The 27,258-nt window shown below is 42.8% G+C and overlaps 1 protein-coding gene across 1 annotated transcript in view; it reads right to left on the reverse strand.

The window, feature by feature from the left end:
• znf407 (zinc finger protein 407) overlaps positions 1-27,258 on the reverse strand; it is a 177,950-nt gene that overhangs the window by 125,551 nt on the left and 25,141 nt on the right. The window contains exon 4 of the mRNA XM_061716334.1: positions 26,851-26,965. Coding sequence (XP_061572318.1) covers positions 26,851-26,965 — 115 coding nt within the window. The remainder of the gene's footprint in view (positions 1-26,850; positions 26,966-27,258) is intronic.

Genomic DNA, 27,258 nt, shown 5'->3' on the forward strand with positions numbered 1-27,258 from the left:
TTAATATTTGGCCGGCTCACTTCTAATACACATCAGCATCAGGAGTGTGTTTTCGTTGTGCTGTTTCAAGCCAGAGAAAATATTTGCCTCCCTCACCGCTCCCCCCGGCCTCCACCCCTCCCAATGTTCTCCAGACACACACACACACACACACACACACACACACACACACACACACACACACACACACACACCAACTGCCTCCTCTTGATAGATAAATGGCGAGTGGATTTGCTTAGCAAATTGTTGCGCCGCCTAAAATGACAAGACTTGTGCGGTAAAGATACATGCGAACAGTCGACAGGCAGAAAACGATTTTCCGTGATAGCCGGCCATTAGGCTGGCGCTCTCCGGCGCAGAGGGCTGTTTTCGGAAGGGAAACCCTATACGGCGGCACAGACAGTCTCTAACCAGAGCGGTGAGGTGGATGGTCCACCAAGACCAGCCCCACGCACAAATACATCCATTAACACTCCATAACTGGTTTGTTTTGCTTCTCATTTTTCCTCTGGCTTGTGAAACACCACGGCACTGCGAAGCCAGCCCCATTAAGAAAGAGCTTAAAGCAAACATTACGGTGTCATCACACCACTTGAGACCTCCCGATTCACTAAATATCAAAACCAGAAGAGCTGTCAAAAGCCCGTATTAATCAAGTTCAAACTGAACAGAAAATTGTTTCCTACTCTCCGCTCTAAAGGCTCTGTCTCGGAGCAATCTCAAACCCTCTGGAAAAAAGAATTCACCTCTGAAACTCTGGAGTGAGGAGAAAAAAAAAAAAGAAAAAGACTGCAAGAAGAAGGAAAAAAGGGAAAGGAAGAAGAAAAGAAAAAAGTCAGGGTCTAATTAGGAGTAATTACAGCCTTTTCATTTCCAACATGATGAAATAATTTGATTCTTTTTAAAGAAAGGGGTCTGGTTTGCCTCAAACGCAGACAAAGCGCCCCTACGTCGCGAGTTGACAGCTGTAGCAGGACAATGGCGGTCCTTCTGAGGGCTGAGCGTCACTCCGGCCCATAAATCATGCCAAAGGTACGCTTCAGACACAGCTATTTGACTGAGCCCGCTGATGACCGCCATGCAGGGGTGACCCACATTAGCGAGATAAAATAAATATGGGCACTGGCAGCGATGAAATGCAGGGGAAGTGACATGTTAGAAGGCGAAAGGGGGACATACGTCACCATAAAACACTTTGGCTTGAACAGACATCCTCTGCACGTTCATACACGAGTAGTTGTTACAATTTACTTTGTCGCTAAGAAGTAAGAGTGTGTTTTGCTTCATTTGGGAGGAACTTCTCCAATGAGGATGGAAATAATCAATCAGCACTTTGGTGAAAGATAGAAGAAGGTCTAAAAGATGTGGCTGGGTGTTTTTAAAGTGATGAAGATATAACAGGAAAATGTTTCATCTGCGAGCAGAGATGAGTGTAGGGAGGCTACGTTTAGAGAGTAAAAGAGAGGAAAGAGACAGAAGGATGCCGGGGCATAATTATCAGTAAAATGCTGAGAAATTAGCATAGAGAATAAGGACCTCTAGTTCTTCTCTCTCTCAGGCATCCTCCCAAGGCTTCTCCCATTGGAGGAGGTAAGGTAAGAAGCAACCCGGGCCAACTTCGACTTCTTTTCATCTTACTGAGGACAAAGCACATTTAGGGCTTGTGCGGCTTAAAAAGCCTCCTTAATCAACACCAACTCTTTCATGTGTTCAGAAATAAAGACGAGAGATTCCTGTTTCCAAAGGCTAACAAGAAGAGTATGAAGAGTGTCTTGACTCAAGTTTGCAACTGAAAATTAGTGGAGTGTTGAACAAACACAAGCGAGAAATCCACTTTTCACTGATATGTTTATCAGTCTGGCTGTTTACAAACCATGGACGTATCCTTTATGCTGAATTTTCAAAACTGTTTGGTTTTTGTTAAATTAAACCCACAACGATTAAACATCCAGAAGAAGCTTTGATGCAAGCGCTAATTCGGGATATTTTTTGAGAGATTTTTTTAAAAAGTGGCCCCACTCATAAAAGGTGAGTTGAGGAACAGCCACTTTTGGAGGAGCAACTTGTAACGAATTGCCTACATAAATCAAAGATTTATTTAAAAAAAAAAAGAGAGACAAAAGAGAAAAATGCAACATTTTCCTGGATTTTTAATGCCATGTGTTGGACTTAAATGTAAAACAAGATATCATCAGATGTCAGTTAAAGTGAAAGAATAACAAGAGCTGGTTGGAGGCTGACTGAGCCCAGGCGGAGAGGCCAAGTGGGGGAATCAAGCAGCAGCAGCCCTGCTCAGCATCAGCGGCCTGCCGGCGGCCAGCTTGGAGCAATCTCCTCCAACCCCACCTGTCAATCACAGGACCTGGACCACTCCCTCGGCCCACTCGGGGAGCCAGGACGTGGTCCCGACACGTCCCTGGAGAAGCTCTCCCACCAGGGTAAACAGCAGCGAGAGATAGAGTAACCTGAAACAGTTAATGGCTGTCTGTTTCAACGACAGCAAGCATGTTCAATGTCATACAGGCTGGGGATGAAACCGCAAGCTACCCAAATGCAAGAGTTAGACAATGAAAATAATAATGTTTGTATTGTTTATATACTTGTGGTTTTGTCACCATTTCGTCTCAGCACTTTGCTTCTCTTCTCCTAACCGAACAGAAGCGTCACCGTTCGTATCTTTCAAGCCGCAGCTTCCTCCATCCTGCTCGTATTTTCTGCAGGTTGCCCGCGTTCATCTCACACTGTCAGGACGCTCCAATCTGCTCTTCTTGCCACATTAAGTAATTTGCAGTTTGCAGAAAGATGTGCAGACGTGAATTTTCTGTCATACTCGGTTAGACTATCTGGCTTTTAGTTGCGTCATTCTCTGCAGGTTCCAGTCAAAACCTGGAATCACTGAATGGAAAGCTGTTGTATGAAAAGTGATTTTTGCCTACACGATGATGTTTAACCTGTCAGGGCGATATAGCCCTCGTCTGCACAGCTTCACATTTATCTGTGTGTGTGGGGGTCTGTCTGCGTGTATCTGTGTCTGATTCCAAGAGAACCGGAAAATAAAAGCAACAGAGATGATGGAGGTCAGAGCCCCCTTTCATGCTTACAATAATAGCCGAGGCCCCATTGGGCGTGTAAAGCTGAGCTGAGCATCTGTCTGTCTCTCCTCTCCTTTACAAACTACACACACACACATACACACACACTTAGACAGGCTGAGATATAGACGTAACTACCCGCGCAGGCTTTCCCTTCCTTTCCTTCCCGTCCACCTGTCCGCTTGATGATGCCTCACTCGCTCATGACAACGCATCGATTTTACTTCTAACCGCTGTGTAAGCCGTCCGCCTGGAGGAATCCATTAGAGCCAAACAGTTCTCATCCTCCCACTGAGTGACAGCCATGACAGAAGCCCCCAATACCCCCAACCTCAATTGGCTTATTGCAAACTGACAACTCTGTGGTGAAACAGGCCTTTTTTAACGGCAGCTCTGATAGTTTAAAACACTTATCATTACCAGTTACAGGCACACGGGGGCCAGATAGTAACCAGGAAGGACAGGCGGCCGTTGGACATCAGGTGTTACTGAAGGCCCGACTCATCCCGCCTCGAACGGCAGCTATCTGGAACAGTTCTTAGTGGGGAAAATCCTTGATCTCCAGATCGACCCGCGCCACATTTTCAGTAAAAACCCACCTGGTGTGAGAGCTTCCATTCAGATCCTCCGCCACTGAGAGCTAAAGCACTGACAGATGTAACACTGAGACGCTTATTCACCATTTTTGACCATGACCCCAAGGATCGGCTTACACCTTCAGCAAATTGTGCTTCCAAAGCCTACCACACAAGATATGAATACTTTCTATGTGTAAAACAAACTGGCAATTGTGCACTTTGAAAGGTCTGAAGTGCAGAGTGTAATTTGCGTGTACGCGTGTGATTAGCATGAGTCTGCGAGGCCTCACGATTTGGCCGTACGGTTACAAAGATGGATGAGATATCAGTAACATGCTGCTCTCAAGCTCGATGTTTAATCACAGTGGCTCTCAAGCTTTAGTGATGCACTGCCCGTGAAATATTCATCCATTCAGGTAATAAAGAAGTAAAACAAAACCACTCTCATCAGAGTCTGATTTATTGAACATTGCATTTTAGCATCCAAAAATGTAATTTCAAACATTTTAAATGTCAATATTCCATGACTGAATCCATCAGAAAACCTTTTCTCATCTCTGGCTTGTAGGAATTTAGACTAACATAGAAAAATCACTGACCAGACAGGCACAAAGACTTTTGATACTGCATTATTTTGTTTTGATTGTTTGTTTTTGACCATCATGGTCACATCCAAAACAACAGCGATGGTGAATGTTTTGTTGGGCCTTGGCTACGAGCAAAGACGCTGAATAAGAGGCCTCCAGGACTTTGACTGATGGCATGGAGCCTGAAATCAGTGTTTCCTCTTAGAGCAGCTCAAAGGAACGTTTGAAAGTTTTAGCTCTATGGGTCCCCCTGTCGGGCCGGAGGTTAAGTCACTTTTCCGATACTGTTCAATATTTATTTTCGACTGGGCTTTTACTTGATCACTCGCTTCTTTCCTCTCCCATCATTCCATCATGTGAGCTAGTTTCATCGTTACCTTGTCTGCTTTTCCCCAATAGGGAAAAGGACACTGAGAAAGATAGACAACACTCCCTAAAGCTACACAAATGTTCCATCAAATGAAATTGAAGCTTATATTTCAACATGAAAAAGCTGTTTTGTGCTGCTTTGAACAAACTTGGTTGGCTTATCAACATGACGTCCGTGTTTTGCGGTGAGAGGCTGCTGGAGATGTGCTGCATTAATGCTATCGTTGGCTAATTCCTCCCCCACAGGAAAATGCCTTAGGTGGGATGCAAAGCATGGATGTAAATCTCATTAAAACATATTCTTCTTTTGCCAGCTCTGGTTTTGCCTTCTTTGGCACTTGTGTCGCCACATTTTCAGCAGCCTTGCCGCAACACAACCACAAAGCCGCGGCGTGATTTGGGGGCAGGTAAGTGACAGCTGATGGCATATGGGATATATGGGATGTGCCAAGTTGGTTTACACCATTCTGGTATTCTGGTATGGAGACTGGGGTTTTTTTATTTCGTTTTTTTTTTTTTTTTTTTTTTTAGGATAATAAAATTGAATGCTTAATGTAAATTCAGTTTAGGAAGTCATGTTTATACTTTACTGTAAGTTTTTACTGTATAATTATTCTCAAGGAATTTGCATAAATGCTGTTTATTTTTATCTTTTTTATTTTTAAATCTCACATACTCCTGAAATATCACTACATACCCCCTATTGAGAATACATGTTTTAGCAAATATATGATTAGGAACAGTCTGGTGAAGCTGTGTGAATCATGCCAAAAGCCTTTTTTGTGTGTGTTTTTAAGTGAAGAGGAATCCCAAACAGGAAAAATGGATACTTAAGACTTAAACACGGAAAAAAAGTAACAAGAATCCACCAGAACGTGGACTTGCTCTCAAGGGGTGTAATTTCTGAGATGACTAGCCAGACTGGGAGGGTGTGCGTGACCTGAACTGCTCTGATATTTTCCATATCAAATACCTAAAAACTGTGTAAATCCTGTCCTGAGTGCAGCATTAACACTGTCAGTATAAGATGCCAAGGTTTTTCTGTGATGCATGTTCTTCATCTCAACAGCCACTCAGGAAGAAAAAGCATGACCTCACATAAAAATGTCCGCAGGAGGAAATTCAAGTGTCAGACACATGCAGAAATATGCCTGAAAAGAGGGGAAAAAAGGAGGGGAGCACGGAACAAGTACTCGGTGATTAATTAGCTAATAATTAAGTCACGGGGTAATATGCATTTTTCAATTAATTAAACCTTGCCTTGCACCATAAATCAAGCGAAACTGTCACAGTTTCGCAAATGAAATATATACATTTCCAAGCAAAAATACTCTTGATTGCAGCACTGCAGGGCTCATCAGGGAGGAAAGGCATGACGTGTGTGTGGCAAGCTTCGACTCAGTCCAGTGCCCCGAAAAACCTCCATCAGGCCCACAAGTCAAAGAAAACTAATGCGCCCGAGGCCTTCAGCAGTTTTACTCTGCATCACACACACACAACCTGATTTCTGAGCGGGACATTACCAAAGTGTCAGAAGAGCAATACATTCTATTGAAATATTTTTTATTGCATATTCATGCCATAAAAAAAAAAAAAAGACTTTTTCCTTTTTACATTTTTATCATTAAATGACAGACCATCATGCACCCAATTGGGCTCTTCAAAGTGTAGTGAAAGAATATCTGTGTTTTTCTTTGATTGCTCATGAAGGAAATTTGTTACCTCACATTTCCAAATGCAGAAGCCAATAGATGCAATCATTGTCCAAAATATATTGTTTGTCACACCAATAGCAAATGATGGTATATTTTTCTTCCCAATGGTTCAGACATTAATTTGATGAAGCATAATGTTGTAAAATGACAAAAGCAGACACACAGCCACGCACGTACATACACATAAAGACGTGCATAAAAAATCCCAAGTGCCATGTGACACACAGATGTATAATGAACAATATGAACAACTGCCATCATTATCCTACACAATGTATTTGTTATCACTGCTCCCATAATGAATTGTCTGTTTGATGGTTAGCGCAAAGTCCCATTGCTCAATTGCTTTTCATAAAATGGCATCAATATATCCACGTGGAAGGAAACACACAGACACAGATACAAACACACACACACACTCACAATTCAGATGCTATTAATCATAAATAAAAATGCTTGCATGTGCAGAGCCCTGCATGGCATTGTGCTACATTTGTATTAGTGCTAAAATTATGTTACCTTGCCCTTTCCCTTTGTATTTCATTAAAAGAAGCTTTAAATATTCAATTTTGTGTCCATAAATTATTATTTCCCATGCAAAAATGTAAAAAAAAAAAAGCTAACCTGTTAGCATAACAACTGCAAAGACTCATTGTACCTGTTAGAAAATATTGAGCTGCAATTTTATGTTTATGTTGTGCACTAGTTACACTCCATTGAAGCCAATTAGTGGGAAATCTTAAATGCAATTGGATTCTAAAAGTTGGAGCCTGAGCTTTTCGCTCTCTTTTTATAGGTGTCTAAGTTTTTTGAGGGAACTTGGTCTTGTCGTAACCATTTTGCCTTTGGCTAGCATACTAATTTGGCCTTGGGTTGGAATAAATTAAAGCTCAGATTAGCAGGAAGGATGGAGAGGAGGTTTTATTTTTGGAAATTAGAATATTTGTTACATTATTAAAAGGGGGAACATCCTTTGATACCTCTCGTCTTCTTTTATTTTTTTTTCCCTTTACCCTTCTCCTTCCTCACCAAGATAGTCCCCAAACTGCCTACCTGTGTAAAAACAGAAGTCTTCAGTGGACGTGAACATGGCTTAGGGACATGAGAGCAGAGTGTGTGTCTCTGTAGCTCGGCATTGTGCTCAGCACGCCACACAAACTCCAAATTTACTGCCACAGCAAATTTCTCCCCACCAAGCTCCCCCACCGCTGCTCTCACCCAATCCCCTCCCATGCCGCCTTCTTCATTATTCAATCAAATCTTTTGTTGAGGGAATTAATATATGTGTTATTAATATGGGATTGACAACTTTATGCAAATACAAAACACAACGCGGAGCCAAAGTTAATGATTTTATACAACCGGGTGCATTTCGAATGACAGACTCTCAGCTGTGGCAAAAACATCAGGATGCGCCTCAATCTCGTGCCACGGCTCCACACGGCTGACCTATGAAGAAACAGGGAGAACTTCCCCTCGCTCCACTTGTCTTCTCAAATGATTTTATGACAGGGGGGCAACTAGGCTGAAACAGGATTAGTCCACTATGTCTGACTGCATTCACACACAAATTGACTGTATACTGATTTTATTTTAATCGCAACAGACCAGTTTAATTATTGTAGTAATTAGTCAAACATACGTGCCCTCACCTAATATTGATCCCTATTGTCTGTACAGTTAGTGATGCAGAGGTCTGAGTATTGACTAACAAGACCCCACATCACAATCAGCACCCAAACCTCTGCCAGCGCACACACGCACACACACACACACACACACACACACACCATCTCTTTGAATCCCACCCCCAAGTGTTCTGCACACCCCCCCTGAGGCTTTGATATCTCTCCCTCTGTCTTTCTCTCTCTCTCTAACATACACTGTTTCCCTCTTTAGCCTGCGGGTGCTTGTAGGGGTTGGTAGCAGGGTCACACAGCCTGTGTGCACGTGTGTGTGTGTGTGTATGTGTGTGTGTGTGTGGGATGGGCTGTTTAGGCTGATGGGCCCTGAAGAGGACAGATGACCAGCAGAGCAGAAGAAACTGCAGAACCGAATAACTCCTCAATCCCTCCGTCACGTCAGGAGGAATCCGGCGCCGCGCGAGACGCCCGGCCTAAGCGTTGTGACGCCTAATTACCACCAGCAGCCGCGGCAGCAGCGCCCAGCGGCACCCACGGCGGAGAGCGGCTGCTTCGGACGGACGGCCCTTTGTAGTTTCACACGCGGAGTGGAGTGTGTTGTGTGCTCGGTTAAAGAAAATGTGTTTGAAGTTTGGAAGTTTTCTCCTTTTTTTTGTACAACTTCTCAAAGGAGTTTCTTTTCTGACTCATCAAAACTCCTTCCCTCCTTCCCTTGCTTTGTTTGTAACATATTATATTCTTCCCTTCTCTTAAAGTGTCACTTTGTCCCGCTTGTTCCAGACCAGGCACCCTTAACAGCACCTATACAAGCCCAGGGAGGCTGCGTGAACATGAGCTGCAGCGTTTCAGGTGGACAAGTGTGTGCATAGCTGGATTTGCAGGGGGGTATATTCTAATTAGCGCCATTAACCACAGTTAACTGGAGATAACAATTTAAAAAAAAAAGAAAAATGCTATATTTTGATGCTATATGTCTTCTGTTTTTGTAAAAGTGCTGTAGAGGAATGTCCATACATACTGGGTCTGTGGTAAAGTGGAAACGGTCAGTATGCGGCGTAGCTGAATGACGTGTTTTCTTGCTCTGAGGAACATTCCAGCAGAACCAGTCCTATGCCATTAGCTGTACAGCAAACACGATTTCACGGCATCCATTGAGTCCTTCGCCAAGAATTTGTGTTGAGGCGTTCATGTATGCTTGAACCCACAGAGCAGCAGGGCTATCACACTTTGGTCCATCTCATTTAGGGCTGGCATGCTTAACACACAGTCTCTCTCTCTCTCTCTTGCTCTCACACACACACTCTCACACACACTCACACACACACACACACACACACACACAGTGGGGAGGGCGTGCGGGAGCAGGGTGGGTATTCTCTGGCACACTAATCGGCATGACAGAAATAAAATAAAGAGAGTTGGACTCCGTCAAAACATGTATGGCCCCTTAAACAGAGAGCTAATAAAAGAGCTAAAGCTGCTTGTCCTTTCAGCTGAGCCTGCCTGATCACACACCAACAGTCACATTATCTTAATTCAGGGGATTCTTTTAAGTGTCTCCTTAAACAACGGAGAGAACGCTGCTCCAGAAAGACAAATGAGTTTACCAGTTTTAGCAGGGGTAAGTGCCTAAATCCACTGCCATCGATCCCTATCTGGGTTATTATGAGGCTGCGAGCTGCCACTGCAGCTCCGCTAGTCGAAAAGGCTTAAAATATTACGGGCTAAAGAGGCAGGAGAGATGTCTTTGAAGCAAGCCACCTCGTCCTCTGTGCTGGTCAATACCTGCAGGCGCCAGGAAGAGCACTCACACGTGCAAACACTCAGGAGTGACGGTCCCAGCCGCCCCCACATTGCTCACACAGGCACATACATACTGGTAAAGGGATGCCTTCAGAACCAATGGATCGCCCTTCTGACTCCACAAGAAAAATTGATTTCCCCCCCCCCCCACCCCCCACACACTTTTTTTTTCTGCTTTTTTTTCCTGCAGGGAAGTGCTGGGCAGGTTTTTAACCTAACACTCTAACCTGAGTGTTAATGCACAAGGAGACATCGTGTCCATTGATCCGCCGGTGTCGCCAGAGCATCTTTAAACGTCCAAGGGTTAAAAGCCAGAGTGTTGAATGCAAAACTATGTGACTCTGGTGTTCAGGTTTATTTAGAAATGTTTGCTATATAATCACTACCATTTTATTTAACAAAAACACACACACACACAAAAAAACAACAATTTTAATTGCACTACTTCTAGTCTAGCTGATGGTTGAAATTTCCTGCTCCCTTGAAACTTTCTGCAGATTCTCATTTAGATTTTGCAGAAAGTTTGGCAAAACATACACAACCTGTAACAGTGATTAGGACAAAGAGACTACTCTAACCCTCCAGTGCAGCACATCCTGTCTCCTAATTATTCTTAAAAAAAAAAAAGATAAAATAATAAGGATTAATAATACATTAAAACACAACCAGAAGAAAAAAAAATCCCAGCCATAAAACATATGTATTTTTAATATGAGTATCACTGAATCAATACCCTCAATTAGCAACAGCAAGCAAATTGCCAAGTGAGGCGTAATTACTCGAAGGTCAGTAGGTATTATTCACAGTCACTTTAGTTTACCACATTAGAACGAGACAGTGCGTCGGGCTAAAATTATAATTCCATACCCATATCTGTCCTTTTCTGATTTAGATGGATGAAGAATAATTAACTCCTAATTATTCAGATCACTTAAGGCACTTTCTGGATCCACAAAAGAGATGTAGTCGTGTCTGTCAGCCCACTTCAGCCGCTATCATTTAGAACGATCCAACAACTTGACCAATGACAACGAAAAAGAAAAAAAAAAAAAGCAAGGAGAGGGAGGGAAATAAAAAAAAAAAAAGCGATTGGGTTGTCTGTCTGTGTCCGTTGCTCCCCTCCCCAAACCCCCTCCAGCTCCACCCGTTTCTACCTCAGAGGGTCTTAAGTAAGCGCACTTCCTTTAAATTCACCCATATGCAAATTTTAGATGTGATTTGCATTTTAAAGTATTTAACTCCCCATATTTATTGGGCTCTGAGGCCTCGCTGATCATTGATTTATGTGCTTCCGGCAATCATATTTCCATATTTTGTGTGGTTTTTAACGACAGTAATAATTCAAATATGCAAAAAGTTGTTCTTTGAACGATATCTTTAATTATATCCTCAAAGCATCATTCCTTTTCACTTCATTTTTTTCCAGAGCAAAGATTGTCTTTGAATTTAAAAGAAAAAAAAAAGAAAAAGAAAGGGGCAGAGGAATCATAAATTAGACTGCGATGAGACGTTGACGGGTAGACCTCCGGTCGGCTACCTTATGCACAGGGCGACGTCTTAGCATGTTTTGCCCATCGCCAAAGCCACAAACAGACTCGAGGTGCTCTGCTGTACGGGGACTCGTGTGACCTTGTCCCCAAAGCCCTTTATTAATGCTGACATTCCTTCACCACAAATCCAGTCTCAGATAGTGAAATTCATCTCCTATGCTCAACCAAAAGCACACACACACAATAGAAAAAAGAAAAAAGAAAAAACAAGACCTTCCACCTCTGTTTTGCCGCTAACACTCAAAGTTTTCCTGTCACCTCTCCTTATTAGAGTTGTCAGAGTCGCCGCGCGCTCTTATGAAAGCCGTCACACTCCGCGTAATTAAAAGTGGCGGGTTCCTGCCACCGTTTGGCCTATCAGCATCAGCGAGTAGCCATCAAACGTGTCTGCAGTCCTCCTTGCCCATATTCCCTTTGTCACTTCGCCACGATGCGTAAACTTTTGAGAATAATTGCTCGCACATACAAAAGGCATGGGTGAGTAATATATTAGATTAGCGGTGTTTGGTTGCGAAGGGGGGTGGGGGTGTTTCATTATCTTGTGCACTTAGTAGGCTGCAAACAGTCAGTATGAAAATAAGGAGGCTGCACATTAAGACCTCTGATTGTAAAGAGCTGCACAATAGTCAGGACTCTACAGCCAAAAAATACTGTTAAGCTTGTATTAGTTACTACCAAATAAAGTATATATTACATATGAAAAATATATATGATAAACAATAAGAAACAAAGGGGGAAAAAACAAACACACACTTAAAAAAAACAACATTTTCAGAGCAAGGGGATCTAGACATAAATCTAATGGGTTGTTTAAAATCTGAAATTAAAAAAAAAAAAAAAAAAAAGACAGAAATAAAGATCTTCAAAATGATGCTTACAAAAAAATAAAGTGGTAAATTCACAGCAGAATATATCACAACTACGTTGGAGAGGCATCATAATTATTAGGCACAGCAAATACTGCTTTTACTCGGATCCTTTTTCCATTTTCTTCATAATCTGCATCGTGAAAATCAGTCAGTGATGATTTTTACCGCATCGCAGTTTTAAAAGCGAGGTTGTACTGAGGCTGAGTTCAGTGCAAGCCAAACACATTAACACGGAGGCCCTTGGTGGTTGCATTTCACCCCGATGTTTAACTATCACTGCGGAGACTTCAACTGGATGCACGCAACATATGTTCCAGCCCCCTCCGCCCCCTGAGACTACCTGGCACGCCACCCTCCACGCCGCAATTAAGCTTTAAGCCTCACTTCAGATTTCTGCACGGTGGCTCTGAAACTGATCACTGCGGATCAGAGTTATTAAATTTAATTGATTTAATGTAATGCTTGTGTTTATGACGAAAATGCGGATTTTTACTTCTATGCAGCATCCGGAGCGTGGGGTGCGTTTTCAGCTCTAATCTGACTCGGTGTTTAAGAGATTTACTGGGGTGAACGTTAAAAAAATCTAAACGGGTCATGTGAAATCTGAACTTGAATTTAATATAAACAGAGATATGGATTTTACACACACACACACACACACACTAATACAAAGATACACCTACAGGGTACACCAAAACAGCGGTCAATGAAAGAGCTCATTCATTTTTTAGAGCAAATTAAAAAGATGAATGACAAAAATAAATAAACAGTGATGTAATAAAAACTGTTTATTACTGCACATCTCTGCTAATAAAAGAAACCTTTTGTTGTTTTTTTTTTTTTTCCCTGGCTAAACTCTCCATGAAGCAAATCAATCAGTCTCTGCTGAAAAGCCCTCGTCTCGCGCAGCAGAGCTGTGAAACGGTGTAAAACTATTCTCTCTACCTCTCCAGAAAGGTTATCGCGTTGTATCTTATTGCCTTTACCTGCTCCCATTCACTGTGAACATGCACTGATTTGAATAAGTGCCGCTCCAGAGGCTCTCTTATCAGATCCCAGATGGCTGTGCCAACACAGCACTATCAGGTACGCACCATCTCTCTCCCTCTCTCTCTATGCACCCCCCCTAAAAAAGGATGAAGAAGAGGATGAAGAGAAAGAAAGATGAAGAGTGCGGTGTTGCATTTGGGATCTTTTGTCTGATAGCACAATCGGACTATAATCACATCCAGTCCGGATATGCAGAAAGTGACCAAAAGAGAGAAGCAGTTAATCCTTCTCTGGAAACGATTTTCCTTTCACACATTCATTTAAGTTTGTTTTTTTTTTAATTCCCACTTCTTTTCATACCCAGAATACATTTTCTAATACTGCTAACCCAGAGACTCATTCATTTATTTCATGTATATATAAAAAAAAGATATAATGTACTGAATATTTAAGTGGGATATTATAAAAAGAAAGAAAAAAAAAAACATTAAGTGGTATGATAAAAACAAATTGTAGATCCACTAATGTGCAACAATTACCCACCAAAGGCGTGATATTTATTCTAAAGATTGTGTTTCTTTAATAGCTTGCAACGGGACTTTCTTCCTCCAAAGGAATTCAGTTTCCTAACGATGAAGTGCTCACCGTTTTCCCCGCCGCCGTTTGCTTTTGCTCACCGTGGAGAAAACACCGGGTCGGGAAGGCGTCAGTCAGGGAGGTTAGCGAGCATGGTAGCAACATGACCTCAGAAATTGTATCCTCCTCGGGTAGGTTAAACACACACACGCAAACACACTCGCTCGCAAACAAACGTGCGCTGAGGCCATCTTCGTTCCCCCAGCCCTCTTAACAGGCTAACCTGCTCTCTTCATTAGGGGTGCTGTGGGGACTTATCACTGTGTAGTCTTTGTCCTTGCTGTAATTGCCCTCTCGGCATGTCAGCCCTCACCCACCCACCAACACCACCACCACCGTCACAGCAGCCCCACACCCCGCCAGCCAGCCAGCCAGCCAGCCAGCCAGCCAGCCAGCAGAGCCGAGCCTGGGCTCCCTCGTGACAGCCTGGTGAGACGGCGGTACGGGGAGCCTCTCCTGAGACCTGCTGATCGGCCCCTGAGGTCCAGCCGCTGTGGAGAGGCTTGTCCTAGTTAAAGCAGCGCGGGCAGGGACGACCCCCCGAACACAAGCCCAGCCTCACACTTGGCTCATTTAAGACTGCTCTAACATTTAGTGCTTGTCTGCCGTCTCAAAGAAAACATTCTTCTTTTCTTTTTTTTTTATACAATGTTTTTTTTATACTTTTCAAAGTGTGAATTTGCAGGCAGTGACCATTCATTCACATTTCAGCAATCCAGTTTCCTTTGCAGGTATCCTCACATTTAATTAAATTTGTTAATTGTAATAATAAATAAGCCAGTTCTGTTTATAAAACCTTTAAACTTCATGATCTGACTTCAATCATCATGACTAAACTTACTCAATTACATTCTATTCCCATCTCACTGGACCGTAACATTAAAAAGAAAGAAAAGAAAAAAAAAAAAAAATCAGTTAAATGTTGAAAGTCACAGATCTGAACTCATCTTTCAACAGAACAAACAGAATCTCAAATGCATTTCATCTGTGCAAGAGATCTACATGTACCACACAGCAGGCAGCCACACACTGCCAACCATCCGTCTCTGTGGGTTTCTACCAAGTTGAATGGCGCCATCTAATGGCCAATTCAAAGACTGCACTCGCATGAGCACCGTTGCTTTCAACTCTGAAGTAAACTCAAAGAAGCAAATCCGTTTCCTGGCTCTACTTGAAGCAAGTAAAAGTCTAAGAAATCTGATATTTCGGGGAGGTTGGAACACATCAAGCATGCAGTCTTTGAAATGACCATAAAAGTGAGCACGGTGGGCCGGCTAATTAGAAATGTAACTGTAAAAGACGAGATATCGACGTAGCAGCATAATCCTGACCTCTTATTTGTTTTGCTGAATAAACAGAATAAATGAATAAATACTTACTCTTGACACGGTGCGCTCCTCCTCATCACACTCAATGTTTTTTTTGTTGTTTTTTTTCTTGCCCTGTGGGGTAATCGATGTGTCAGCGTTTTAGTGCTTTCACGGCTGGGTGCTGTGGTTCAGACCCTCTCTCCGCCTGCAGGGGCTCAGCGGAACAGAGGTTAACGTGCTGCTGAATGGGAGGGCCAAGATTTCACCGCTGACATCGGGGTCTCATAATTTTTCTGGTTGCATGTCCTCTCGTTAGTATCAACCTGACTCTAGCGGATGCCTAACCAGACAGCTTCCGCGCTCCCTTACAAAGAAGATTTTACCCTCTCTTACAAGGTTCAGCGCAATATGGTGGCGATGAGAAGATCTAGGTGGCAGCCACAGAGGCCGAGCTGCACTCTGCAGCCACCAAACACGACATCAGCTATCGGGGGCCACAAAAGATGCGGGCGAACAAACAGCAATAAATAGAAAAGATGTGATATGTGGCTTAGTTTCAAAGAATGTCGTCCCCGCCAAATCTGAACTATAAACAAATTCGAGTGGAAAAAAAAAAAGTGCAGCTCTCATTAAACACCGAGCAGCGTAAATATTATCCGGTCCAACGACCACCCTCGCGTACGCGCTTGCCAAGAGCCTCACTGGCTTTCCACATCCGTACAATGGATGTCACCCGCGGGCCTTGGGAGTCTTTCTGTGGGGGTGTTTTATGTGTCCCGTAGGGCTCGGAGACAGTGAGATGTAGCTACAACACACAGAGGATCCCAGTCAAGGACACAGGCAGCATCACTCACTCTGCCATTATTTGCTCGTATTTAAAGCTTGGGAGGTGCAGGGGTTACCTGGAGGATGGGGGACTGCAGAGTCCTGGAGCCCTAAAGGAGACGCAACACGGCCGAGGAGGGAGGGAAAAGAGAGAGGGAGTGACGGAGGGCTTTATATGTCAGCCCGGTGATACCAGCATTTTTATGGACGAATATTTTTCCTCTTGTCAGAGCTGGTTAAAGAATCGCCATAAGGTTGGGGTGCATGAATATTGCCCTTGAGGGCCCACTGTGGCTGCTCCTGTTTATGGTTGACTAGCAATCAGGCACAGATTCAGTGCCCGCAATCCCTCATCCATCCACGTCAGCAATTAATCAATTAAACGGGCAGTGGGGAGGAATGGAATTGGCAAGGTGTGTTAATACAATAGCCTGTTAAGGTTGATGTAATTTCATCACTAATGTCAGCCATTCATCACGGCTTATTATCTGTTTCGCATAGACGATGGTCAATATCGCTTCATAAATGTGGGAATCATGGGGAACCTGTGATATTAAACCAGAACGATGTCACCAAATTATGGGCTAGAGAGTCTGAGTGCCTGCTCAAATAAGTATAAAATCTAATGTGAGTGATTATGCAGCAGGAGGGTCTTTTATGTGATGCCACAGAGAATAAACAAAATAAAGAGTGGCAAATCACCATGTGAACCACATCCCTGTTCCTTGTTGATGATGCTTTTGTCTCATTGGTTTTAAAAAGAACAATTTAAAAACAAAACTCCATGGTTGATCCTTGCTGCCCGGCACCCCCGGGGAGACGGTCAACAACAACAAAGATGCATCAAGCCTCCTTAAATGCCAATGTAGCATCAACAGCCTTGAATAGAACAGCGAAGGCAGGTCGGTGTGTATATTACGAATGTGTAAATGGATGACGGCGTGTAGGCGGAGGGCCTGTCCGCGAGTGCGCCGGGGATGAGCGTGTGTGGGCCAGACCACATGTGATACACAAAGTGAGAGTCGTATTTGGCGTATCGACGGAGCCGACGGCTTGAATCCCCAGCAAAGTCTTTTGGACGCGAGCCGTCAACAGTTTGTGCAAACATTTCAGAACTTGAAATGTCACCATTCTGGCCCGAAATATTTCAAAACTTCAAACCAATCAGTGCCTGCAAGAGAATGTTATCGAAGTAAGTAAGCAAGGAGAAGAAACCACAATGGACATAAGTAAAAGGGAACATATAATCTCCCACCTGTGTCTAAGACTCTGCTTTGCTTGCTTTGATTGTGGGCCAAACAAGTTGCACAATAAAACAACATAAATAATAGCGAGTGCCACAAATAAATCTGATTTGACGTAATGATATTTAAAGTCTATGGATAATTATTTCTGATCAAGCTGCTTCCATTGACTTCTGGCAGACAAGCCACACCGCGTTGATTAACTGCAGTAAATAGAGTATTTAATCAAAGAAACTACATCGTATTCATCATCTCAACTGGACAACACGAACTGGTTGGCATCCAGCTCTGAGCAGAAGGCCAATACCTGCCCTGTACATCGTTCTGATGCTACTAACAGCTTCAGCCAGACACAAAGCCAACATTTCCCCAGCACCCCCAGCAGGTACATCCGCTCAATTATGATGATGGCAGTGACTGATTGCATTTTACCTCTCCCCTCTTGCCCAAATAAGTCTGGCCATCACAATGAAAGAGATGGAAGAGGGAAAGGAGAGGGAAAAAGAGAAGGCGACAGCCACCGAGACAGCCGCGTCATCTCTGGTGAGCTACGAGCATCTCAGGTGCCAGTCTCTCGGACGGTATCAAACGTCTCAGTGGCAGACTCGGCGTGAAAATAATCTATACCTACAGGAAGTCAATTAAAAAGTGCCAGGGGAGATTAAGAGCCGCGTGACAGCTTTTCGTCAGCCCACGGGGCTGGTCTGGTAGGACCAGCATGCTGCAGGACTTCTGTTTGAGTGGAAGGTAGAGTGTGTGTTGGCAGCAAAAGACAAGTTGGAAAGCAAGCAGTGGCGGCGGCGGAGGGAGGAAACTAGTGCCGAACACTCTTAAAAGCCCTCTCATGAATATTAAAAAGGACCTTGGCGGTCGGCAGCTCCGCCGCAAGTTTGCAAACCAGTGTAATGTGTCTGCTTGCGCTGAGAAAGAGCTCAGTCCGGATATCAATTAAATCAAGCGGTGTCAGTCTGATGGCCCCCTCAATGGAGGGACAGCCCATTCCCCTCTACACATCAGCTCAGCTTTGTGTCAACCATCCATCTCTCATCCTCCCCTCCACTCCCTCCTCCCCCCCGGTTGCCATCTTTATCAGCCTTTGACGCACTCGCCCTCTCTATCTCTTTCGCCCCTCTCTCTTCCCTCCTTCTCTGTCTCTCAGGCAGCCGGTAACTGAAAGCACAAATTACTCTCCCCTCCACCTTTAACTCTCACTAAATCTTTCCCCTTTTCCACTTTGCTGAGCTGGGATATTTTATTCCTCCATCAAATATGCATCCCATTAATTAAGTTAAATTACTCCTGACTGCCAAATATCCCTTGCCCCGATCGGTGTCAACACAGAAATGCACGACTGTGAACCTGCAATGACACGGCCCCAACACTTAAACATGAGTTACAGCCTTTTTCAGCTCCATCCATGGGCAGATTACCAGACACTTTGGGCCACTGGAATTAAGCGCCGGCCGCTCCTTCCCCCCTCATCCAGCTTTTTAATAAGAGCACAATGGATGATGCTCGCACTTCTGACAATGAGAGGACTGATATTTTAATTACACCCCTTTTTTTCATCTGCCTGCCTCTTCATCTTTTAATTGCTGTTGTTAATCACTCATTAACTTCTTTCTCTTTATTTTCTTTCTTCTTACAATATACCTACGACATGATTAGCTCTATAGAACGATGAGTTCAGCAACAATCCTTAAATTATGCGACTACTTTAAGGGACAAAGTTTGCTCTTCTTTTGTCCTGCTCTGAGGTGGGGGTGTTGAACTCAGTTTACTTTGTTTTGCAACGATCTGTGAAATGCTGATTCCAACAGAAGTTTTCAAAGCAAAAGCTACAAAGATCATGCACAGATCAGACAACAGCCCCTTAACTTTGTCCTCAAGAACTGTACAACTCATTATCATAAGCGTATGTGCTGTGTTGGCTCCCTGCTTTAAGTACTGATCTTGCCGTTTGGTGTCTGGACCGCGTGTTTGCTTTGCTTTGTCTTTGATTAAAGGGAAACGGTTTGATTATGAAGCCCCAAGGCCGCTGTTGTGGGCCCACGAAAGAATATGAGAGTGTTATTACAACCTAATGGGACTGATATGCTGACAAAGATTTCTCTCTCAGTCTCTTGAGCGCAGAGACGCTGAGCGGGGTCCCATTCAAATTCCTGAAAAAAAAAAAAAAAAGCTTCTTTTCATGAACATGAGACTGACGGAGCAAACGGACTTTATCTCCCTCAAGTACTTCTGCTGTGTAATTTGAAACACAAATTTAATAACGTTCACTGGCTCTCTGCACAGTATTAGGCCTAACAACACAAACCTAACTAATGAAGCCATATGTTTGCTGTCATCTCTTCAGCGGAGAAATATCTGCAAGGACACATGACATGATTAAAGTCCGATGATTTAGCTCCGAGATCAAGGGGAAAAAACTGAAAATACTGTACACTGGTTAGTGGATTTGTTCCGATACATCAGTTCTGTCAGGATTTCTTTCTCTCTCTCTCTTTTTTTTTTTAGTTTCGCCCTTCTCTGTGTGCATGTGTCCCTGTGTTAGAGAGTGTTTCCGTTGCAAAAAACATTAATTTCACAAACATCAGCCCAAGGCTACTAAACACATCCAATCCATTATGCTGCGCTTTATCGTGTTATGGGAGGCAACGGGCTGTAAAGCTGTCTTGGTCATAAAGAGCGATCACAGAGCGCCAAGTCCAACCGGGGCGCAGAGCTCTCTGAGGCATATGCAGCCCCCCGTTATCGTCAGAGCAGCTCCGTCACATACTTAACCTTTCCAGACCAGCCTTTCTGCATTATTTTCCAAATGACCTTTAGCGTTACTTATTTCATTTCCGATAATGGCGCACTAAATTTAGTTAAATGCATTAGAGTAAAATGTGTTTGTTTTGGTGACGGGGGTCTACACTGACTGACAAGGACCGTGTTCCTTGAGCGAGAACCCAACGTGTCCGAGGCAGTGAACTGAGCGGGAGGTGATGCGTCTCATAAGCAAAGACTAGAGCAGGTGGCTTGAGTACTTAGAAGGAACACGTAGAAAAGTATTTTAAGTATGTTGTATTTCCCCATACAAACACTCAGACTTTGACTTTCATAGACAAAATAATGTATAATAATAATAAAAAATAAAATAAATACAGGGAATAAAAATAATAAATAAAATGAATGAATAAATAAATTAATTAAAAAAACATTAAAAAGTCATAACTAAGATTTTCATACCTAAAAAGGTGCCATATAATGAAAAATCTCTATTTGGTTGCCTGAAATGACAACCGGGTAGAAAAATTTCAACATCACACAATACTATCCGTTGTCAGTATCCGTATTAGTATTGTTAGTGTTAATAAAAACATATATCGCTCAATTGATGAGTTAAAAAATATGTCGCTCAGTAAATCATTCGGGTTTTAAGGGTTCTGTGACATCACAGTCCCAGATCGAAGTGGAATTCTTCAGCTTCCCCATCTTCTTCTACCTAACGTCACCTCATGCTGCAGTTGCTATGCAGCAGAAATTAGGAGCAGAAATCTGTGTGACAGAACTCAAAATCCTTGGAGAACGGGAGGTGGAGGGGAGTCGAGCGGTTGACTCAATCCCCTGAGAAGTGGCTGCTATGAACAGAGTCGTAGAGGCACAGCTAAAAAGGGCGCTTTTATACGTCTCCTTCGTCACTGACATTTCATTAGGACCTCAGAAGGCCGTGTCAACATTTCAGGAAAGGACACGATGTCTCCTTTAAGCACCAAATGGCTGACAATAATATAAATGAAAATTGCCCACATAAAAGGCTTTTTATTTCTTGGTAATGATTCCAAATTCCTGTTTACAAATTATGCTAACACTTAGTGCACGCCGTTACTAGAACATGGCTAAATCATTTATCATTTAGGGCGTAGTGGGTTTTAAAAGGTCTAACGGTAACATTAATGCACGGCTACCCCCGGAGCTGTGGGATCACATGACACGACCCCTCGGCAGCCTACACGGAGCAGTTTGTTTCGCAGCCCCCTATGAGCGGAGGGGGTGGGGGGAAGAGATCTAAGAAAAATCACTAATGTACGTGATGATTAAGTGTAACTCAAATACCGAGTGTGTTGTTCATGGGCCTGACAGGCAGTAATTTGGTGTATTATATTCTGCGGTTTTAATTGCACGCCACCAACGTGTCCCTGTGACACGCTATGAAGCGATGATGTACAATTATTTCGGGGCGGCGGGAGATCAGCGGAGTGACATTATAATCATCCTCACAGGGATCCCTCTCCTCATCTGTAACAATCATTAATGTTTAAATGGGAGGAAGGAAGAAAGAAAGAAAAAAAACATAAAAATAGTTCTCAGGGAGTTCTAACCAGAATCTGTTTGAGGATTATGGAGAATCACGTCAGGGGAGAAGGAGAGGGGTGTGGATCGACAATGGAGGGGCTGAATTAAGTGACGGCTTTCTCTGGATAAGAAGCAAGCTAAGATGCTCCTCCACTGTCACTGCCAGGCCTCACACTACTCATACAGGGCCGGGCATTAAGGCATATTACAGCAGATGAGCCACACAAGGCGGAACTGATGGGCTATTCTGGGAACAGACCAGACAATCTCGCAAGACGGGGGGGGACATAAAACCCTGACATGAGCCAGCCCCATCCTGTTAACAGTCAAATCACACACACGCACACACACAACATGAAATCACTACTATATATACACTCTCTCCTACAGCAAATCAGGAAAACTTGAGGAGGGAGGGGAATAAAATACGATGCAAACTCCTCCAAACACAAAGAACAACTTTACTGCTCTGTAAACTTTTTTTTGTGTTGCAAGAAAGAAATTAAGAGTTTCCAAAGCTTTGTTCAAATTTCTCAAGTGACACTTGGAAAGGGCCGTCCCATGACCCATAATCATAAAACAGCAGTCCACAAGAGGACAATCCGTGTCCAAGATGGTGTTAATACTTCTAAGGTCTAAGCTGTGATATTAAACCAATGCCTCAAAATATTTAGACTGTTTATCCATAATTTAACACCTACAACAGCATTGGACGTCCATTGCATCTTTGGGGAGGACAAGAGAGCGGGAGGCTGGAAATGCTGAATCCACTGCCTTTCTGCTCGATGATGGAGGAGAGGAAGAAGAGGCTCATTAAGTAGCCGAACCCCACAGTGGACCAAACACACCAGGCGGAAATGCAAGAGTATGCCATCTCTTTTTTTAACCAATTAAATATGAGAAATCTTATCTCGCATGCTAACAGCCAATTTGTGTTTTCACACCTCAAGAGTTCTTTATAGGCAAATAAAGACAAATAGTTTCTTTCATAAAGTAAAAGACAAAGTCGAGCAGACAGATATGTAGGACTGCAGAAAAGCGTAAGTGGAAGAAGCGAGAGCAAGAGGAGCAGAAAACCTACAGATTGGTGGGAATGGCCAGCGAACGCCGACCAGCGAGCTCGGGCTTGACTGGCAGCGCGGTCAGGGGTTCCAGTCTGTCCTGGCCTTACATTTGCATTTGGTAATTAAATGCCAAAACAATATGATCCTTAACTATCAACAACTCCCCCTCGGCCCCTGAAGGGAGAGGAGCGGCATCGAGCAGAGGCCAAAGTGAGGCGGACAGCCGAGGTGCAGCGCTTACGTTCATTCACGGAGGCAGACACGAGGCAATCTCCTAGTCTGAAAGTTTAACAAAGGAAGACCTGGTAATCAATGGATGTGAGGAGATTTTTTTTTTTCTTTTTTTTGGAGACGAGAGGAAACAAAAACGCACACAAAACAATGTGCTGAGCCTAAACAAAATGGTTATTACCTTGAACTGGAAACTCTGATCTACGTGGAAATTGGCAGAGCTGAAATACATTAATGAAAACAATCTGCTGTACTGTAAGGAAATGGAAACCCAAACCCAGCGCTGTCTTAATTGACATGATATAGTGTGATTACACATTTAAAAAAAGAAAGAAAAAAAAAATCACTTAAAACATTGTTTTGGTTAGGCTAAACATTTCCTGATCATTAGTATCCGCCGGAGAACGGAGAGCTTAATGGTACTATAATCTCACTTTTCTGGGTCGCCCCATAACAAAATGGGTAATAACATTACACATTACACCTGAACCATGGCCACACACTAGAAGCCTGCTTTAGATTCAGATTAAGGACATATCGAATGTAAAAAAAAAAAAAAAAAGTTTGGGAAGGGGAGCATGTTATGTGTATGTATGGCTGTGGCCTTAATGAGGGTTTTTCTGGGGGCTTCTTTGTGTTTGCTGCTCTTTAGTCAAGAGGAGGGATGGCCGGGTGATCAGTCAGTCCTGAAAGCACACACAGGGCCGATTTGTCACCAGCGGCTGGCACTGGCAGCACACGGCTTCTACATCCACATGATTTGTGAAACCGGCGGCTGTATTTAGTAGTCCCATTTAAAAGCATATTGGAGAACTGTTCCAGTTGTATGTGCGCGTGAGTGTTTGTGCATGTGTGCATGTAAAGCTCGGCACTTGGTCAAAGCCCAACATATTTGCAGCACTTGGGGAGAAGGGGGTTTTCAGCTGGGAGGCTTGTAAAACATGAGATTTTCCTCTCATTAAAGGAGAAGCTGTGTTTAAAGCAAAGCTTGTTTGCTCCCACTGTAATATGTTTGCGAATATCAGTTGGAGCAAATAAACACGTTCGCTCCGCTCGGCTTTGAAAGAACAAAATCTGCCTGCCTGTTTACACAGAATCAAACATAGATGGAAACACGCCTCTATATATATATATATATATATATATATATATATATATATATATATATATATATATATATATATATATATATATATATATATATATATATATATATATATATGTGTCATGTTAGGGAATGTGTACCTGCAGAAGCTTGATGGAGGAAAAATTAAATAAATAACTGAAATTTCCACAACTTACTGTATTCCCGGACCGCATGTTGAACAGCTTAACACGTTCATTGGAACATGTTAACGCGGTGAGGAGGTCTACCAGGAGCTGAACGCAGCATATGGCCAACATGTAGGGGGTACAGGGTACTGCAATAACAAGGAATACTTGGGCTACAGAGTATTTATAGCCTTGTGGCCGACTATGTAAACTCCCAATTATGAGTATTTGTACAGCTGAAAAGATTAGGAGCAGAAAGAAATCTCAGATGTGTCATCTACACGGCGTCGGAGCAATACACACTCGCTGGAGAAAGAAAGGTACGTTTTGGAAGCTTGCTGCCTACAAGCATTCAAGTGTGTTTTAAGACAACTTCAAGGAGGAATGACATCGGCAGCAATCTTAGAGAAGCAATTGTTGCTGCCCATCAGTCTGGGAAGCGTTATAAGGCCATTTCAGAATATTTTAGAGTTCATTAGTCTGCAGTGAGAACGATTACTCACAAGTGGAAAACATTCAAGACAGCTGCCAATCCTCCCAGGAACAGTCACCACAGGATGTTTGCCGAAAGGTCAGTTGTGTAATTGTTGGAGAATAAGAATCAGAAAGAGCTGGGCTACCAATTATGCTGGTACAAACATAGAGTTTTTCTTGGTCAATCAATATGGAAACAAGCAACTAATGCAAAATAATAAGTAGCATATACAAAAAGGAAAGTTACATTGTAATTAAAAGTAAAAAGTGGATTATGTATGTATACAGTGTAACGGAATGTACACATGATGTGATGAGTAGAAAGATACATGAATTATCCAATGACAGAACTATTACACTCATGGAAGCTTGTTGGGCAGGTTATGTTCATAAGACTAATAAATTGTGGGGGATTAAAAGCTGCTTTCATGTCTTGATGTTCTACAGCACCAACCAGAGGGCAACAGGCTATACGTTTGTTTCCCGGGTGTAAGGGGTCTCTTCTCCAGTCCTGGATGAAGGCAGGGGAACACCGACGACTGTCTCAGCAGTCTAGACTGTCCCCTGTAGCTTCCTAACGCATGATTTCAGAAGCTGAACCAAACTAGCCAGTCAGAGCAGGGTACCGTGACAGCTAAATAGAACTGAGTCAGCAGCTTAACTCCCTCAGCTGGTGGAAGAAACTTAATAAGTAAATGAATAATAGTAATAAGTAAATACTATTTGTCTTTGTCGCTTTAGTTAGCAAGTTAAATGTTAAAGGTCATGGAAGTACAAATTGAAAAAGGACTGTATATATCTTCTTTACAAGGGTTGCTGGGAGAAAGAAAGACTCTTCTCTAAACAAAAACATGGCTGCACAGCTTATGTTTGGAGAGTTGCATCTGAACAAGCTGCAGTGCAAGACTTCTGGATTAATGTTCTTTAGCTAGTAGAGATCCACATGAAAATTTCAACCGTAATGCACACTGCCATGGTAGGTGAAAACAAACACGTATGGATTTAAACATGTAACGGCAACTGTGGAGCACAGGAGTAGAGGTGTGATGATGTGGGGGTCGTTTAGCAGCCACCGGACCAGAGCAGAGCAGTCTAAAGGATTTTCGGGTCAAAGATGAGACCATCTGCGTGACAGCTAATGCTTTGCTATAATTGGGTCATGCAACAGAACAACGATGCCATGAGATAAAGAAATCCTGTCTTAAATTAGCTGAAAATGAAGAGCAAAGGAGTTGCAGCAGTACAAAGTCCATGTTAACCTATTTCACGTGCTCTGGCAGTACGTTAACAGAGATTTGCATAAATAAATGCCTGCAAACTTCAAAAACTTAAGTAATGTTGTACAGGAGAGTTGTCCAAAACTCCTCCACAACAATATGAATGATAAAGTAAAAATATATATGTATATAATATAAAAATATAGCAATAACTTAGAATAGGGTAAACTTAGATTATTTCATTTTATTTTCCACAAACACACCATTTCTCCATTTTTAGCTTGAATTTGGCTAAAGTTCAGGCGTCATATGTAAAAACCTCAGTCTTGAAAGAGTGTTTCTTTTTCACTGTATTTAACATTTTGAAAAAAAGCCAGACAGTTAAATAGGATATATTTGTTATCTCATGAGGAGATACAATTGTTTTAAGATTAGTAATTCACACAGCCAGAGTGTTAAAAAATAAATAAATAAGAATAAAATTACCAGAATAAAATCAGACAATGTTCAGAACGGCATCTGCATCACATCAGCAGCAGCCAGCCTGTCCCATATCTCTTGCTGTGGTCAGGCAGGGTTTAATTGACTTGAATTCTGAATTAGCCCGAGACAAATGCAATTTAAATCGGGCTGTACAACAGATAATTAGAAGATCACTCTCGATGTGAGGAACACAGCAAACATTGGCTGTCACTGCCGGCCGTTTCAGTTTCAAGGCTCAACTTAAACCGAGACTCCTCTGGAAACAGTGCCTCCTAAAATAAACACAATCCCTTTATCATCTAAAAGCCTGGTCATCCACAACCCACTTCATCAGTCTCAATCAACCCTTAGGTGGCTGAGGGTGGAAAGCCCCTCATTTTTACTTTAAACATCGGTTCTGTAATAATACAAACCTTTTGTCTCCAAACTCGGTGCAAATCACTGACATTGCCTAGTTTATTACTCTTTAAAATGGGATCTCTCCAACAAACAACAGCCTTGATTTAACCAGGTTTTTTTAAGGACCTTTAAGAAGGAAACTGGCTTGTTTGACTCACCCACATATGTCGCATTTGTACTCTCGCATCCCGAGATGTCTCTTCACGTGGTTCCTGGCATCTCCCAGCTGAGCCGTTGCAAAGTTGCAGATCTTGCACATAAACGGTTTGGACCCTGCAAAATAAATCAAATGCAAGATTTTGTATTCAGAAAAAGTGGTAAATTAACGAAAGTAAAATCTGTTAGGCATACATTTGATTTGCCTTTGAACATCATTTCAATGCCACAAATGTGATATTGTTATTAGATGTGTTCTAGGACTTGCAGCTACAATACGGGTAGAAATACAGAAACGGATGACCTTACTCCACTTCCCATAAAACTACTTCCACACTTCAAGTGCCAAGTAGCGCTTCTTTTGGTCTCTATCTATCCTTGTCACTCTCCTTCATCTCTTACCTACTCTT

Source organism: Cololabis saira, chromosome 3, assembly GCF_033807715.1.
Source record: "Cololabis saira isolate AMF1-May2022 chromosome 3, fColSai1.1, whole genome shotgun sequence".
Taxonomy (NCBI): Eukaryota; Metazoa; Chordata; class Actinopteri; order Beloniformes; family Belonidae; genus Cololabis; species Cololabis saira.